Source organism: Labrus mixtus, chromosome 20 (genome assembly GCF_963584025.1).
Source record: "Labrus mixtus chromosome 20, fLabMix1.1, whole genome shotgun sequence".
Taxonomy (NCBI): Eukaryota; Metazoa; Chordata; class Actinopteri; order Labriformes; family Labridae; genus Labrus; species Labrus mixtus.
Window position 1 is genome coordinate 12,832,975 of NC_083631.1, and position 19,352 is coordinate 12,852,326.

At 39.9% G+C, this 19,352-nt stretch overlaps 1 protein-coding gene across 1 annotated transcript in view; it reads left to right on the forward strand.

Annotated features, from left to right (window-relative positions):
- The first annotated feature begins 299 nt into the window (after positions 1-299).
- hs3st4 (heparan sulfate (glucosamine) 3-O-sulfotransferase 4) overlaps positions 300-19,352 on the forward strand; it is a 78,527-nt gene continuing 59,474 nt past the window's right edge. Inside the window, exon 1 of the mRNA XM_061026616.1 lies at positions 300-1,801. Within this exon, the coding sequence (XP_060882599.1) occupies positions 1,203-1,801 (599 nt within the window). The 5' untranslated portion in view covers positions 300-1,202. The remainder of the gene's footprint in view (positions 1,802-19,352) is intronic.

Sequence of the window (19,352 nt, forward strand, 5' to 3'; positions counted from 1 at the left end):
CATCTAGAGGGGATTTTACACCCCTCCTGAGTCACCATCGTAATTCCACACACGATGTTGCTCATTATCCAAGTTGATTCATATAAACCGCTTTTACATTGATCAGAAATAAATGATTTTCTTCTTTTATTTTTTTTTATTTTGTAAATGAACTTATGCAGTGCTCCGCAGAAAACCAGCAGGGTGCAGGCATGAGCTTTCTGTAAAATGTAATCTCTATTAAAATCAGCTTTCTGAGATGGACTTTTAAAGAAAACTTTCTGCACACATACGAAAAAGAACTGAACAAAATAAGCTCTCTAGTATTCTAGAGCTGTGAGTCCCAATCTCTGCTGCTGAGTTGAATGAGGAAGAACAGATTTCCGCGGAGGACTTCAGATAAGGAAATCGGACGTTTATAAGCCTACTTGTGCACGGATAGAGGAGAGAGGAAAAAAGTGGGTGTACACACGTTGTGCTGTGTGGCTCCACAGTGCTTCAGTTCAGATGAGCTCACCCAGCCGATGCGCACATCGTAGGAGCCGAGCAATGTGAGAAGAGCGCGAGGACGGCGAGCTGCGGCCGTGTACACAGAGGGGAGAGTGGATGTTTTTGAGCAAAAGGTTGCCGACTTTCTACTACACAAAGTACACAAAGAGGGAGAGAGAGAGAGCGCGTATAGGATTGTTGGAAAGACTCAATGGATTTGTAGGTTGCCTTGATGGATTTGGATCGCAGACTGGACTGGACGACAAGAAGCCCACTTTAAACACTCTGTTGTTCATTTTCTTCTTCTTTTCTCCTCCTCGCTTTCTTTATTAAAATGCCAGGATTTCCTTCATCATCACACTCAGTCCAGTTCAAGCCAGGCTGCTCATTTGGAAGGGCGCCAGACCTCCAGCCTCTCAAATCTGCAAGTTCAGTCCAATAAATTGTGACATTGTCTGTCAGCCTTTGGAATAAGAAATCGATACTGAAGAGAAGGGGACGCGATATTCTTCCGGAATTTTAACGATATCTACCACCCCGGCTTTCCTTATAAATATGCGATTCAGCTTGGAATAGCTTGGTTCGGTCCAGCTCCAGGCTTTTTTTTTTTTTTTTTTTTAAAAAGCTGGAGCAGCGCTGATAGTGACTGATTATTGCTGTTGATTTTTGTCCATGCAAGACTCGGGGTGGAAACATGTCTGGCCACTTCTTTGAGGGGATCACTGCTATCAGAGATGGCATTTTGGTCCAGCACTTCGGTTTTCACGTCTAAAGTGCCCCGGAAAATCTTATTCATGTTCACCCTCTCCCTCTCTGTCACCTACTTGTTCTACAGCTTGATGAGCTGCTACAACTCGCTGCAGTTCCCCCTGCAAGAGAACTACGCGTATCAGGGGAGGCTGGTGACGGAGGAGACAACTTTTGTGACATTGAGGGAGAAACTTTACTCCGCTTCCCAGGGCTTAGCTGAATTCACCGAGGCCGAGGGGACCACCGCGGTGACCGGCACGAGGGAGCATGCTGAGGCCGAGCAGAGGACCGTGGAGTGGATTAGGACTCAGGCGTCTCCGACGAAATCTGCGGCGGCGGTTTATCATACCAGCGCGCAGGAGAGGGAGCACCAGGAATTCAGCACCACGGACAGCGAACTCAGGGTGAACTGCACCATGGATTACGGAGAGAAGAAACTTCCCCAAGCCATCATCATCGGGGTGAAAAAGGGGGGGACCCGAGCCCTGCTGGAGGCTCTGAGGGTGCACCCCGACGTCAGAGCCGTGGGGAACGAGCCCCATTTCTTTGACAGGAACTACGAGAAGGGACTGGACTGGTACCGGTGAGTAACACTTTTTTTTAAAAGTGTTTTGCAGGTTTAAGCGCGATTACCTTCACTTTACTTGTACTTTACTTTCTTTACTACATTGAATTAACAATTCCATTTAGTTTAAAATGCTCACTTTATGTCACTGGAGTTTGGAAATCAACTTGCACGAGACAGAACCGTAAACGCTTCTTGCTGTACTAATAATCAGATTAAAACCGATTTTTAGTGGAGATCTTTCAATTAAAAAGTTTAAAGTTGATCTGAATGTTCTAATGCAATATTTCAAAGCTGAAAAAAACCTAGACGAAACTTTCTGTGTTCCCTCCTTCATTTCTTTTACCAGCTATGGAAGGAAATCACAGCCTGAAATAATGATCTAAAACATAAAAAGTGTCGTCTAGTGATGCATTCATGGTTTCTATTGAACATCTATCCATCACTCTGGTGGTCCTGTAACTAACTGTGGTCATTTTGCCAGACATATGGAAACTTTATGAAACACAAAAACAGGATTTTAAATGGAAACTGTGCAAAGACCATCCATTCTAAAGATCAACTGTGATCAAAGATAATTTCACTAAAAACAGAACTGTACTCAAACAGACCAATTTACTGATCTGTCACCAAAGCAGCAGTTGTCAAGAGTTTTAAGATGGAGAATATTTGCGTATGTTACAGTGACACCAGGAGAAGCAATATGTCAGATTTTAAAATGTTAAGTCTTTATCAAATTCAAATGATCCTTTCCTTCCCCTTTGGTAGTGTGTGTGTGCATAAATGAAATTCACACCACACAGTGAGACAATAACCGCTTATCCTAAATTATTGATATAATGTTGATACTTGATACTAGGGGATATTTATGACACTGAAGAAGAACATGGCTTGTTTTTCAGCTCATTTACTTTCATGTTCCATAGTTTACATTTAAAGTTTGGTGAAGTACCTGTTATACTGCATCAAGTTGTTGATCTCTTTCTCCCCTTGTGTTGACTCTGATATTATTCTACAAGTACACGGTTCAATCCAGCAATTACCAGAACTCCTTCTTTACTTGAATTATATGTAATCTGATTTTGAATAGTGCTGTCAGATATATATATATTTTTTATAAACTCCTCTGTTTGTGCTCTCAGCCGGGTGTGAATTGTTGACACCACCTTCCATGTATGTGATGTTTGACTTTGACTTTGAGTTCATCAGTCTACGTCGTCCCTGTTTATCGCGTCAGTGTTTATGGTAGGGAGAAAAAAATCAATCTGAGGGGTTCATTCATGGTCAGTTGGTCACGGCTGTGTTCGGCGTTGTTCTCACATAATGATGTTTGACTTGGGGAATTCAAGATTTTTTCTAATGGAGTCAATGAGCTGCATGAGAACGCCGCTGACTCAAAGTCCCTTATGTTTCCTCCGTAGAACCGGGGTCTGTCATGCCCTGTGTTTGGGTTTTTTCAGAGCATCTGCTTTCATCTTTGCTGCATAGACATGGGAGCTCTCGGCTGCTCATTTAGCTTGTGTTAATGCAAGCTGTTTCATTACGACGCCGGTGAAAGGCTCATTAGACAGGAGGATGACATGCTTACATAAATAATAATAAGTGTGCTTGTGGGTTTCAGGGGCCCCTTAGCTGAACAAAACCCTGATGGGGCCTTCATTTTAAATCTGCTCTTGTCCTGTGTGGAGGGCTGCGTTTAGGACAGAAAGGAGCACGTAAGCCATATTCTGCAACCCTCTTAAGGTAATTGTTAAACGGTTAAAAAACAATCATGAGTCGAGACCAGACACTGATGTGAAGAGTCATTCACCCCACGTTTGTTTGTTTGTTTGTTTGGTTTTAAATGATGCATTATACTGCGTCTGTCTCCCGCTCAGGCTAATGTGCACTTAATGGAAGTGAAATTATGATCAGTTACAGATGTTTGCAACAATTTGACATTGGTGGAGTTGATGAGACCGGTCGTCTCATAAAAATATGATTCATAAATTTGGGGCCTGTCTTGGTAAACACCTGCTCCACGATTTTGATGGATGTGACAGACAAAGTATGGGGAAACATATCCCCAAAGGCATTGCACAAGTTCTTGCATCTTATGAAAAACACTGCATTCATGTGTTATCAGCACTGTGAATCAAATGATGTCTGTGTTTCTGCTAATTTAATTTGTCCTCTACAGTTTGTCCTACTCATTAGTTAACTTTAGAGAAAGAAAAAATAATGTTTGTGATGTTGTTATTTTTTTGGTTTGTTTGAGGATTACTTTTCTGCTAGTGTGTGTGATTCTCTGGAGGAAAGAATCCAAGATGAAGGGAAATTCTGTTGAGTTTTGTGCTCTGAATTAAAAATCCTACCATGAAATAGGAAATGTATACACTATGGATTCATTCAGGCTAGCCTGGAGCCTTTACCTCTGCAGTGGTGTAGGGTCACTGAAGGTCATGGGAAGCAGGGTTAGTCCACAGTTAAATCTTTAAATACAGAATTAGTTCTGCCACTTTCAGTTGATTTTTCCTTCTGCTGTAAAAAAAAAAGACTGATCCTCTCTGTCCAGGAGCGAAACTGTAAATTCCTTCTCTTTTTTTTTTTTTGCTTTCACTTTTGTAAAGCTGAGCCAAAGACTCATAAAGAATCTGCTCCCTCCAAGGATGTTATCATTACCCTGTCTGACATGGTCAAACACCAGTGACAGCGCTAGAAAACAGGTTATATACGTGTTCTTTTTTTGTAGGCAGCAGCAAACGCCCACTCCTCTCTCACACAGAGTGTGCGTTTGGAGGTAAAACAACTGACAGGCTCCTGCTGAAGTCAATACAAGCAGAGAGTTGCAAGTTCCTATAGTGTTTAAGGGATCCAAATTAGAGAACCCATCCTAAGGAATGCTCTTAAATCAAGTCTCAAGCATTACGTCATTTGAGTGAAATTATTTCAAAACTTCTTTAGCTGAAAGATTTCTTGGAGAAATTTAAAAAAGTGATCAAATCAACAATCTAGAACAGATAGAATAAACATGTTATTGAGTAAAGGAATTAAATTAACATTTAAGGGTTGAATATGTTTGCTTGCAAGCTTGATAATGATTAACACTTGCATCTGATTGATAACATTCAACGTATTTCTACTAAACTACAAACTTACTATGACCTTCTCATGACTATGTATATCTTATTTAAATCTTGCTTGAAAAGCAGTAAAATCTGTTGTGTGTGAGATGCAACTGCCAGGCTGAACAGCTTCATTAAGAACATTTTAAAAAGTGGCTATAAAAGGTTAGAGTACTGAGACTGTTTACTCTTTAATTTGTTATATTTTTTGTGAGCTTGGTTCATCGGGTTGTTTAGAAAATTGTAATTACAGTCAGTAATGTATTCTTTGATGTTATCACTTCTGGATGTGGCAAGAGGAGGATTCATTATCTCATGTAGAAGCTGAGTTCGATTTCCATGAAAAGTTCTGCACACATCTAAAATTCACATCAGGATCCAAAGTTTATTGAGCGTCTGCTGTGAGCCTCCGTAGATGGGCTCAGATTGGTGATTGGTGCTATTTTTTAGCACTCTTGGACTGCTCCCGCAGTGTGTTTTGGGCTTCCTTGAACAAGCAATTAGCAATGTAGTGCCGTCATTAGCGTACACAGAGGACTTTGAACAGCCAATTGGCGCTTCTGATGTCGTCTCTATTTTTTCCGAGTGAAGAGAATGAGCCACTGCCGCAAAGATGAATTTATGTGTTCTCCTGAGCACGCCTCAACCTGGTGCAAACGCCAGTCCTGGGATTGGGAATGTTCGATGTATTATGACCAAAACAATAAATGTTACTCCAGCTCTGTGCCAGCGCTCGGGGGGCACATAATGTGCCTCATAAATTGTGCTAAAAGATTCCGTTGATCATCTATCGTACATGATTTGAGGGGCCTTTTTGCTTGGTTATTCCAATTTTCTAAAATAGCACACAAATAGTCTTTAGATCAGTGTTTAAAAATGGTGTTTGAAAGCAGAAACAGCTAAGAAACATAAAAAATGAATCATGGATTGCTGTATCACTCACTATTATTACTAGAAAACTTAAAAAATGTGGTTTCTTTACATCAGAAAACAATATAATGAGTTCCTGTTGACATATCTGTTGTTATTCTCTTTTAAAGATGGTCTAATTTAACATGAAAAGATGTGAAAATAATCATTCTTTAAAGCACTTAAACATTTGAGTCATTTGTGCAGATTAACAGTGGCAGTATCAGCCCACCACACTGCTAAAACATCATCGTGAATAGTGTCAGAAAGGCCGTTTTTAGATTAATTCCACTTGAGGATCACGTGTGACTCGATCAAATAATACAGCGGGAGGCGTGAGCTTTCTCATCTAGTGAAACTCAATGGATCTCTGCTCTGCATTGATGTATGAACCGGACAGTCAGCAGAGTGGGAGCAGAACTATCAGTCTCTTTACAGGGAGGAGGACAAGCTTTTTTTTCCACACTGAAAGAACCTGATGAGGAGCTTATTGTCTGAGAAATGTGCCGTGTAATAATAAAGAAATGATGTCACAAATATTCAACCAAGTCATTTTTTTCAATGGTGAGGCTTGAACGCTTTATCAAACACCTCTCTGACCTATGAATCCAAATAAGGAGAAATGTACGTTATATCATATGAATTCGTCTTCTGATCTTTGGCCTTCCGCACAATCCGGTTGTGTGTGTGTGCCAGGGGTGCAAAGTTGAACTGATGCTTATGGAAAAATCCATACAAGAGTCAAGAGATATAGCTACATCAACACAGAAGCACAGATCTGAACCGAATTCCATGTGAAATTCATCAAAAATCAATGTGGCTGTGAAACACTGATCTTTAAATTTGCAGGAACTCTGCCTTTGAGTTCTTGTCTTTTTTGCGAGTGTGTGTGTGTGTGTGTGGGTACTATTACAAGCAGTACAGACTTTGTGAAATCCACATGTTATAAACAATCCTGGATTGAAGAAAAGTCTCCTTCATGTAGCACACTGGTAGAATTCCCCAAAAAACATCCAGCAATAATTCACTGTGGAAGTCTGATGCAGAATGATGGAGCTGAATTAGCAAATAGAATCAGCTTTAAGTCACTAGCTGGATACATCAACATGAAAACAATATGTAAATCTGCAATCCTTATAGGATTATATATATATAGTTTACCTGAGTGTATGAGCATTAGCCAAAAACCTCAAATATCTCTCAAAATGTCTCTGTGTAAGACCTCAAAGGAAATAAAATTGATTCACTGTTCTTTAAATATCTGCCTCTATAAGAGCATACACTCCAACATAACAGCAGTCAGGTCAATCTAAAAAATGCAGTCATGTTCAAAGACATATCCACATATCCTTGATCTGAAAGCACAAGCAGCTTTTCTGAATAACTTCTTGCTCCATCAGTGAACACACCACAGCTGCCACCTTCAGTAGCATCGAGTCGCACCGCGGACTCTGTGGGTATGACCCGGCGTTAAAGGATTTATTGCCAAGCTCACCTGTTTATGAGGTGAACACATCGTTTATCAAACTCATAGCCCCACAGTCGGGACTTGGCAGCACTAAATTAAAAAGGATATTTTAAGGAGAAAAAGACGAAGCAACGGGCAGGCCAGACTGTCGACAACTTGGAAGGTAGTTTCATGACTTTCATTCATAGGCACTGCGACAAAGTCCTGATTTTACAAGCTTGTAACAAAACTAATTAAGAAAATGTGATTATTGACTGAAATTTGGATATTTGAGGTCAACAAGCAAGAAAATCTATGACAGGTCAGCATGTGCATAATGCGTCCTATGATCCTTTGTCTTCTTTGGTTTAATTTAGAAGATACATCAGCCAACAGGAACCAAAATTCTGCCAAGGTTCGCAAGCTCTAATATCTCCGTGTTATTAAAAATGTCATTTTAACCCCCTTTGCAATAAGAGCTGAGGGGATGTTCCTATAAATCTTTGGAGTGGCGATCTTATCCTTTCAGGGTGTCCCTGTGCCAAGAAACGAGTCGGCGATAGCTTCCAGCGCTGCGCTGATTAGTCCCAGAAGACATCGTTTTTGATCCACGCTTACTCTGAAACTTTGTCACTGTTGTTGAAGAATTTTTTAAGTCATCTTTTTTTTTTTTTTTTTGACGCTTCATGATACTTGGCCTATTAAAAGGAAGTCAAAGAATTAGTCTCGCAATTACTAAAGGAAATCTCTCGGTGTGTGGGTTGTAATATGTTCTAATCAATAGATGTTATCACAGCTTTAAAACTTTTTTCTCAGCCAAGGCCACCGCATTCACTCTTCACCTTATTAGAGAAACAGAGTTCACACCTTCTTATTGTGGAATATTAAAGTCTATTCATCTGATTCAGCTGCTAGGGGACTTTAGAGGAACAGCGTGTACTCACAGCACAGGCTTTTGTGTACCTTCAACCTCCGGTCGTTAGACAGGGCCGTGAGGAGGTGTGTAATGTAGACACGGATCCACTGCCGAGCCCAGCAGCAGAAAGACTAAATCCAGCGTTTATCCCTTGTTTAGCCCTGCTTCCCCTCTCTCAGCTGCTCCACGGGCAGCTTAGCCCCTGACTCATGCCACCTGACTGGGAGCCTGTGACTCCTCTCAGTGGGGAGATTGGGGGAAAAAGAGCAAGGTGGGCCAGATCCAGGAGTAGGCCGGATGCCATCCCTTCCAGCTGGGGCCTGTGTGCTGCTGCAGTGGCTCCCTGTCCTGCGCCTTCTCGACGTGGCAGAAATCTGCCGACGCCTGATAAGACGGCGCCAAGACTCACAAGGACGCACCTCCGAGTGCTCCAATGCCAGTGCTGCAGTTGTGGAATTAAACTTTTTAATTAGCAGCATACCCCTGTGCTGTCGAGAGAGTGGACCGCTTCAATACAGTCTCTCATTCCACACCCTCTTTCCACTTGATTAAAATCCCAAGCATCACGGAGCTCCGAGGTTCCAGCTACCACAGGAGCAATCATGTTTGTTTCTTGTTTGAGCATCTCTTTGGATGCAGCACAGCACGGGGAAATAACTCATTATATCTTTCAGATAGACAGGGGCAGCCTATTTCTCCCACACAAATCAATGTGATGAAGAGGAGCCATGCTATACACACATGTTATATCACCGATATAATGAAGTCTTCTTCTCCAGGACACTCCTCTCGTAAAAGGACACTCCTCTCAGATTGTCAAACATGCAGCTGTTTGTTGAGTGTGAAAGTGGTGCAGCAGTATGCATAGGCACAATGAATCGTCACTGGTTTCCCAAAATGATTGAATCAAGTTACAGGAGTCAATAATGGTTATATGATGTGTTTGTAGTCATTAGAAGCAATGATGGGAAAATTACTGAAAATTAGTAGTTCCAGATTCTCATATCAAAAAGGAGTTTACTAACTGAGTTGCAGCATTATAAAAGTATCTTTAGCATTATTTGTTTTGCTATATATTCATATTAATGTATATATTATTTAGTATTGCTGTGGCAGTGTGAGAGCAGCAACTCGCAAATTCTATATAACAGTGTAGTCATTTTCAATATGTAGGTATTTTTATGACTCAAGTTGTTGGTAATCTAGTCTGCATACAACATATTATACAAACAAGTGCTTTGTGAGCTATAGATAGCCGAGGATATCCCCCCAGATGTCTACCTTTTGTGCCAAGTTAGGTTAAACATATTAAGCAAAATATGTAGTGCGATAGCAAGAGTGGTATCGATCTTCTTATCTAACCAGCATCATGAATGAAGATGTCTTTGTATTCCATTAAGGTAAGGGATCAAATTATGGATTTACGTATGCATTGCAAAAGTAAATCAATCTTCTGTTGTGATTCAATTCAGTGTTGCTTTTTGCTGTATTACTATAAGGCCACTAGTTGTTGTTTTATTGTTTCAAAGATTGATTATTAGAGGAAAACTAATTACTTACATGGTTAGTCCTCATACTTTTGATTATTCATTGAAAATGACTCCTTGATTTGGACCTAAAGCTGCTTGGCTGTAAATTGTAGGAGACTGGGTCGCACTCTCCCAGTTGGATATCACTTTCTGCTGGACTGTCAAAGATTTCACAAACCTCATCTGGCGTCATATTGAGGAATCGTCAGGTGAAAGTGTCCTTTTTTCTATTGCACAAATTCCATTAGAGTCTGAACAAGAAGAGCCATAAACTATTTCATCTCGGCTAATTAGTACAGCCGTAAACGCGCTTTCATATTCTCTGCTAATACGATGGATCAACACTATACAGTACAGAGCAGAGTGCTGAATTACCTTTCAGGAGTATTTCTTTCCTTTCAGTGGTGTTTTGTTTTGGCTGAACAGAGGCTCCCCTTTTCATTCCATCCCAGGATTACAGATTGGTTTGATCTTTTTCTAGCGACTTCTATTGTAACATGAGAATTATGGAAGTAGTAATACCGCTCCATCCTTTTAGCATATGGAGAGAGAGAGAAAAAAACCCTCTTGAGCAGTTAATGGGTATAGCCAATTTCATCCTTCCGTCGGTCCTGTTCAGAATTCATGTGCATTCCTCCTCTCCCTCACACACACATCTATCTCTTTCTCTTGCCCTGCTGTAGCTACACTCCGATGCTTTCAAGTGGAAGTCTATTTTACTTATGGTTAGAATTTAATTCACCATTTTTTTCCTCCTTCCATTGCTATGAAGTAGCCTCCGGTTATGGTTCACCATCAACTCTCATATCCACTTTATTTTTGTGTCCATCAAAAAAGCTCTGATAAAATTCAGAGCAGCCTTCTCCTGCATTTTTGACTGAGTGGAAGGGAGGACTTAGGCTTGTGTTTTTGTTCCACGACATAGACAGATTGTCTGCAAATGAAAGACATAGCTTCAGCTGTTAAATTATTTATTTTGGTCCTGAAATAAAGTATAAGCTGAAGTCATTTTATGCTCAAAGGGATTCATTTCTCCCATGATTATTTTCATGCAACAGAATTTCATTGATGTGCCTCTAGTCTGGAGGAACAATGATTCTGTTTGTGCAGAATGCTGCTTTACAGACGTCTTTAAATCTCTGCAAATAAGACTACCTAGGGACAAACATGCATGTCAATCATACTTGTCAAGATTCCAATTTTCCTTCCACATCTCCTGGAGCACTTGCGCCGCTCGTGCTCCTTATTGGCTGCGAGCGATGTGGTCTCATGACACAAGCTGATGCATTTGTTCAGTCAAAGGGAAAGACCTGACAGGAATGGTCATGGAGCCAAGATACAGGGACTGCTGGGAGTATGTTTCAAATGTGTGTCCATGAGCTGATAGGTGCCTCTGTACTGCTATGCTAAAGGGTTGGGGGGGGGGGGTGAAAACATTTGCCGTTCTTACGACCATTATGCAGGAGACATATGCAGAATATTGCTTTTTTTTCCCCATCGAGGAACCCTGGACCATGTGTGTTAGCCAATAAATTAACGTTTCCGACCAGCTGCTAAACATAGATGCCACTTCAGCCTTTTTTTTTAAATTGAAAAGTTTGTAGCATTTATAAGCTCGAGGTGATCTTCGGAGTCAGATGCACCTCATGCTCCTCACAGTGTCCACCGTTCTGCAACAACCTGACAGACTTAATTCAATTACGGCTGTGTGATGTGCTGAGACTCCGGAGGTGCGAGCTAATTCCTCTGTTTACACCCCTGAGTCACTGTCACAAACAAAGACAAACACATTCATTGGCTTCCAGGATCTTGTTTGCTGTGATTGTCCCATCGCCTTTGAAGTTTCTCATCGCTTTATGTTGTTTACTTATTCATGCTCTTTCTTTCCCACAAATCACCATGGGGTATTCCGTTAGAATAATTTTAGCACAGTGTGAAACAATGCATGAGCCGAGTATTAGATGTGTAAACTGCACTCAACACACTTCTTACATACTGTAGAGACTCAGCCAAGTGGATTGACTGGTGCTTTGCACAGGAAATCATGGGATCAGTAAAAATCACATTTACGTAACTCTACTGAAAGATGTTTCAGTCTTCCCATTTAGCATGTTGAAAGTCATTAACACTCGCCATGGCATTTGCCAAACTCCCCTGTGACTTGGATTAAGCCACTGGAATTCAAAAGGACACTTTGTAGGGATTATGCTAATTGCTAATTGTTTTATCAGAAGGTGATTGTTTTCCCTGGATAATTTGGATTATTTGCGTTAGAGATTTAGAGGAGAGTTGACGTGTTGTGACTTTCTAACTAGATAGTTACCTGCCCTCAACCATGTCGGCAGCTCTCCCCTACTAGAGCTGTTGACATGTGTGAGACATCGTCTTATATGCATACTGCACAAAGCAACCACACACAATAAAATAAACAATGACTTATCAGTCAAAAAGAAACAAGAAAAACTGTTAATACCTATAGTTGAATTAGTGCATATTATACTGTTTCATTGCTGCCGTGATGCTAATGTGGCTAATTTAGCGGGGCTTTCGATTGTACATTTTTTATTGGAAGGCCAACTTATTTAAAGCATGGTGACTTAAAATAAAACCTACAACACTGCAGTATTTTATGTCGTGGCTTACAGGGGAAATAGGGTCTAAAAAAAGTCAATGTCATTTGCAAAACTTTTTGCCACACTAATTTTTTACTTTTAACTTTTCCAACAGAGGACCTTCTTAAACCGTTGCACTCAATGGACAGACTTTGCTTCAGAGATTAATTCTAGACCCATGTTAAGAAGAGAAAGATACAGGTGAAACACACTGTTACCGGCTGACAGTGCAGACTTTTGCATGGTGGAATTTCAAGTGTCCGTACATATTATGAAAATGTAAATTCCGCCGCCTGGTTAGTGTTCAATCAAAACACTAACAAACCATGACATCGAGGCTGGCGGGGAATAATGGGATCGATTCTCTCCGCTATACTCCCCCTTATGCAGTATTGTGACCTGAGTTGTATTATTAAAACATTGTGACGCATTGAGGGTGCAAACTTGTCTTCTATAGCTCTGCACCTGTACGTGATGCATACAGTACATAAGTATAAAAATACTGACTATTCCAGGACAGTTTTAATGTGGTGTTGCAGAACCAAAGGGAACCAGAGGGTACTGTGAAGAGATGGTGTTTGCTGGTCTTTTTTTGGTCATTTTCACACTTTAGAATGAGTTTTCAAACACTACCGATGCTGACTTTGGTAAGCTAACTTGAGGCAATCTATTAGTCCACATGCAAGTCTACCTCAAGTCAAAACTTGCTTTGTAAAAGACCTTTCATCTGCAGTAGTTTTCACCAAGTCTGACTTTTATCTGGAAGGCTGGTATGCTTATACTGTAGCTTGAATACGACTATTGATTCATGTATCATCAAAGAACGAGAGAGAGAAAGACAGTCCTAGAGATTTGCTGAAATCATTTTACAAGTATTTGTATTATTCATTGAGAATCTGAGGTATGAAAAAGCCTTTGCACCACATCTGTAGCTACCACTTGTCATGAACTATGACAATCAGTACCACTGAATATTATTAGAATAAGCATATTTTTAAGTATTGCTGCCTGTGAGCTCCCCTCTACTCTTCCAGTGAAATAAAATATTGAAAATGTCTTATAAGCTTTTAAAGTGTGTCTGTAAGAAACAACTTCATCACCACAGAACTATAAGAACGTGGGCCAAAATCCAGAGTGTTTTTATTTGAGGAGGATGTCAGGGACAAAAGTGTAAAAACAGAGCAGTCTGCTCTCAGGCTGCTGCAGGATTAAGATCCTTGACTTCTTCTCTCTGCTGCTTTTTTTTTTCATAAAGAAGTTCATGTGAACTGCACTGGCTAAGTCATTGCATGCATTTTAAGTACGTCCATGGCGAATCTCCCAATAGTCGCTTTCTACTCTGATCGACCTCTAGTTTGTCTCATGTCTACAAGAAAGGAGGCGGCAGAATCCTAAGTATGAATTGATTTTTGAGTGAGCATACATTTACTTTTAAACACCTGCAGAACACAGGGGGGGGCTATGCGGCGCTGGAAACAGGCCTTCTTAATTGATTTGAGTAATGAACAAGGACACGCTCTCTGTCTTTTGACTCAAGGTCACTGTGTCGTCCCAGTCTTACGCTCTGTCCTCTGGTCTTTATAAAACAACCGAGTAACCATGAAAGAACATCAGGGCCGAGGTGAGAAGGTAGCTGCTGTAACTAATGGGTTTATTTAATTCAATTTATGGCTCAGCCGCTGCATCATATGAGACATGCTGGTCACTGGGAGATTGAGGTTTCTTCGTGAAAGAAAGAGAGATTAGCCCTCGTTTTCAAAAGGGCAGAATACACTCTCATGTCATGCTGGATTTTCGTGCCCAGATAGCTGGATGTATAAATCTGCAGAACTAAATGAATATAGGTTTGTGGCGAAATTGGGGCTCTGTGGCTTATTCCGTACAAGCCTTCCAATCAGCGTCACTGGGGCTATGCTCACCGAGCTGTGGCTCTGTAATAAATGAAAGCTTTGTCAACATCTTCACTGTTGGACGCTGTTGAGCAGTATCTTTGGAGAATATTTGTCCAAGCAAATGTTTAGCATTCACTGCTATCATTTCCATCTATTATGTATTTCTATGGATTGAGGATGGCATTCTGTTTTTTACCCTCAGCATGCTGCAATAATTAATTAATCCTTAATACTATTATGCTTGCTACATGTCAGACCATATCTGCCTCTTAACACATTGTCTCCAATTAACATTTCCTACATTTCTGATGCTATCTGCAGAATACAAATGAAGCCATCCCAGCAGCAGCTGCCGGCTCTGCGTCGTCTCAGCTCAGAGCCACTGGCTTTCTCTTAAATTTGATTTGGAAAACACCTAATTTTTACAGGAATAAACACGCATGCTCTGCACATTGGGTAAACTCAAGACAGGCTTCTGGGTTTAGAAAATCAATGTGCCATGATAATTAGTTATGTAATGCCAGAGGAGGGGATTTCACACCTTGAGTTTAATAATATAGAGTATAATTTGTTTTGGTTGTAATGTGCATATGTTATTTCATGGTCTTAGCGTTGTATTGTCACATTTTGAACAGATGGATCATCACACATTGGCACAACAGCAGCTACATGTTTCAATACATCATTCATTTGTGTAACTTATTGTGTTGCTTATTGCGATCAATACTTGATGTTAAAAAGTAATGCTTTCTCACTCAGCATGCATACATTTACCCATTGGATGGAGGTCTGGTTATGATGATGATGCAGTCAGATGAAGCTCAAACTTGCTTACTTGTAATTATCCTTGGGTTAATCTGTGCCAGTTTGGTGGTTAAAAATGATTTTTGGGTTAATACTGGATTTAGAACACACATGCTGCAAACAAAGGTATTGTGTTAAACATGAAGAAAGCAGATAGACATAGAAACGCGAGTTAGCAATAGAATGTTCTTTCTAATTCTTATGTATCACACTTATATCATATTTGCAAGATTAATCTATTTCTGTGCACAGGGGTCTGGATTTTCAGCAAGTGGAGTGTTCTGGTTTCTGTTTGCAGTACATTTGTAGTCTGAGCTGTATTGACCCGTATTGACCCATTATGTATTACCAAGCTTTGGTGTATGCAGAAAAAAACTGTCCATGTGGACAGCAAAAAACAGGCGGAACCTTTATCTGGGCCTTATCATACCGACTCCCATTGGCGATATTCTGACAATGATTTTGTTTGTCTCTATAAACAGACATCTGCATAAAAGAACAGCTAACAGATTTTTTTTAATCAAACATTTCCACAAATCTGCACCATGATGTTGTTCTTTCAGACAATTTAAGACATTTTAATTGCAAGTAAATCACAACAAAATTGTCTTATTCTGCTGAAGTGAGCCAAAATGAAGCCGCTCTATAACTTATATTTTACTGTTGAACTGAGACTTAACAGAAGAACGGGCGTTATTATAAACCAAGAACTCAATGCCGCACAGAAAGAGTAGTCTTGCCTGGAAGTCGTCAAACCCTAACTACTGACTTCACCGGAATTGCTGAGAAATCATCGTCCGTTCCAAGAGACAAGTACCGTCTATCACATGATGATGGGTTCTGCGATTGTTGCAATATTGAACATGTAATTGCAAAGCTTATATTTCTGTATATCGTACAGGCCTAGTTAGCACACGTGGAGTATGGAGTCTAGAGACTTGCTAGGCAACTTTTATCAGCATAATGCATTATACTGTCTAAGCATATCTCTAAAACAACTAAGCATATAAAAACATGTCATTATAAACCACCTCAACAGGGTGTTTGCTGCACCTCTATTTTCACAGTGGAATCATTAGATACTCTGGTGTTGGGGCTCCTGAGCACTGCTTCCTTAGCTCCTGCCAGCTAGTTGATTGCAGGTAATTGCTTTCACCTGGCGTCCCAGGTGTGCACCACTTCCTGATTACAGGTTCTGAGTGAAAACCAGCAGGTGTTTAGGTCCTGAGGGTTTGGATTGAGAACTACTATCTTAAACACTCACCCACTTCCAAATCAATCCACTTTAATTGCTCTCCAGAAAAGTCAGCAAGTGTTTCCTTTTAAAAAAAAAAACATTGCTTATTATTAAATTTCTTCACAAAAGCAGTCAGCTCAATGTCAATAACAAAAAATAAGTATACAAAATTATTATTATTTCACACTTACCATTCTTTAGTCCACAGAGGAGTGTCTGCAGAGGCGTGGTGGCAAATTATTATTCAGAGTAATAATGAGACAGTGGGTTGCGCCGACACTTTGACATCAGAGAGGCCGTGCCCCCTGCCCTGCATAAGTGCTAACCCACAGAGTCAGACATGACTCTTTCTTTCTCCATGACTTCATTGCTTTTTGTTTCTGCAGTCATTCTTTTCTGACATGTGAAAGCTGAGCATTTTTTGAAAAGCACAACCCTGTCCTGCATGGAAATCGTGCAGTGAAAATTAATGTAATCTTTCAAGCTCCCATTGTTCGATGCAATTACAAAAAAAGAACGTCTGGGTTTTGAGCTTTGAGTGTGGAAAACATTGAAATATCTAAGACCACCAGCTACTTCCAAGTGTGAGGTAGAATATCCTTGAAAGATCAGAGAGTAAGAGGTTTGATATTTTCTTAAAGGCTTTATATGCGATTTTTCACACTTAAATATAATAGAAATCAAGTATATCCTCTGAAAATAACTCTGTGAGTCATGACTGTCTACAATGGGTGTAACACCCGAGTCCCACTGTCTGTGATGCTTTCCGAATATTCTGAGTCCTATCTTCACTTTGTTTACATTCATTCATCCCCTCGCATATAAAAGTTGATTAATTGAGGGACTAGAGAAAAGAAGAATAACATACTGTACTCACTGATTAATTGAATGCCACGTAAGTGTCTAGATCATGGTCATTTCAGGTAAATTTACATGCAGTGTGAAGATACGAGCATAATAAAGATTGCTAGCATTAGCATGCTAACACAACAATGCAGCAGAGTTGTTTTGGTTTCATGCTGGTGCTCAAGGGCGACATCTGCTGGATCAAAAAATCGCATATGAAGCCTTTAAAGAAGTGAAGAATGTATAGTATTTAAATTATGATAAATAGGACATTTATATTAGTCTAATCTATACGTTTAAATGTAGTTAACAGTTGTAGGCAGTTGTGCGGTCCTATAGCTCAGAATGGTACACTTAAATTTACTAAGCATTCTGTATGGAACTATGCATTGTGTGGGTAGATAAAAGTGTAAAGGCTGTGACAGTGCGGGTTGACAGACAGATTGCTTATAGGAGACAGGAGACCGTTTGAAAACGTGGCTGCTGCATCTGTTGTCTGTTTGCATACAGCAGCAGCTCGGGGAAAATTACAGTACGCTCACGATCTTGGTCACGATCACGAGAGCTTGATTAGAAGTCACAAATATATCAGACAACTTTATATTAAATTTATTTGTCTAGAAATAATCAACTGTCCTTCCATTTTCCGGTGTACTTTTTGCATTCTCTGTATCAAAGAGAATAAAAAATAAAGTAAGTTTTATTATTATTATTATTCTGTGAAGTTTTTATTTTTCCTAAAATCCTAAAAAAAAAACGGCCTATGACTCCCTGATAAAAGCTCTTAGATTTGCTATTTTCTCCATGGGAGAAACAAACTGGGTGTCAAGTTGCCATAACAGGAATAATCTCCAGCAGCGTCCATCACCCCGGCAGAGGTTGGTTCGATATAGAGAGTAGGCGGAATTTGAACTGTTTTCTCTAATCCCAGCTGGGTTGGCAGTCAACGGCTATTATGGCAAAACAAAGAAAGATAAAAATCAATGGCTGATGAAACTAGTAAAAAAGTGCAAGCCGATACAAAAAAAAAGGATGCAGACTGATAGCCAAAACCAGAGGGGATGCTGTTTGGACCTCTGTCAGTCCAGAATTGTCTTTGAGTAGTTTCTTAAGAGTCTGCTGGACAAGTTTTTGTGTGATATTTGGCTCCTTCTAGCCATGCTGGTGGATATGCTAAATGCTAGTGTGTGTATAGGGTCTGAAAGTCCATCTGTCAGTTGTCCTTTCGTAGATTTTCTCAACAGTCTGTTGATATTTACTAGTCTCCAAAGTGTTGTGTTGTAATAGTGAAAAAAAAGATCAAAGTTGAGTTGTTGTTTCGTGGACCATATTAACACAGAAGTCATTTTCCTTTTTGCGTTTAAAAGCTAAATGCTGGTTTGTACGGCTGTTTTCAAGGTTGTAAGTTGTATGTATTTAGGCTGAATGGTGAATCATTGTAATTGTACATTTATCAGATTGATCAGCAACATAAAACCTATGAAAGTCAAAAATCTGGATCACATATTTCACAACACAGTAGCTTAAGTTAGGCAACAGCTAACGCTAGCATTTGCCAGCGTTATTATTAATAGTCTTAGCTACTAAGTTGCTGAAAGCCAATATCTCCAAGAAACACTAAGAAAGGCGTATATTTGATCATTAGCTACAAAGTGTTTGGAAACTGTTTACTGGTATAGCTAATTTATCTAGTTTATCCTTTCTTTTACCTTTTTTAACTTAACTGTTTTAATATTGTATTCAAACAAAAGCCCTTCTACATATGGGTGCAAATGAACATCCGCTATGAACATTATGACCCTTGCATTGGATGGATGTTCATCTATGTATATTGTATCTGTCCCTTACAAATAAATCACATTAAATAAGTAAAATAAATAATCAAAAATGTTGTTTTCCCTTAAAATGCAGCCTGACCTCTTCACTATCTTTCTCATTAATTGAAAAGCTGTGAAATTGATCTGCTGTGGATGCTCTATACTCTACAATATACAACATGGAATACACTTGAAGATTTTTATACCAGCATTTCAGCCTTTCATCTTCAGTGTGACGTCAAAGGAAGACAGCAAGCATGTGAACATGAGGAATTGAGTGAGTTTGATTTGACGTGGAGAGCTTCTCTGTAACATTGTACCTAACTTAACAACATTTTAGAGAGTTGTATTCCATGTCCACTTCATCTGTATGACAGAAGCCCTTGGGCGTGATTTCAGCCTCCTCTTTCCGGTGCTGTGGTTTGTTTGTTTGTTTGTTTGTTTGTTGCAAGTTCA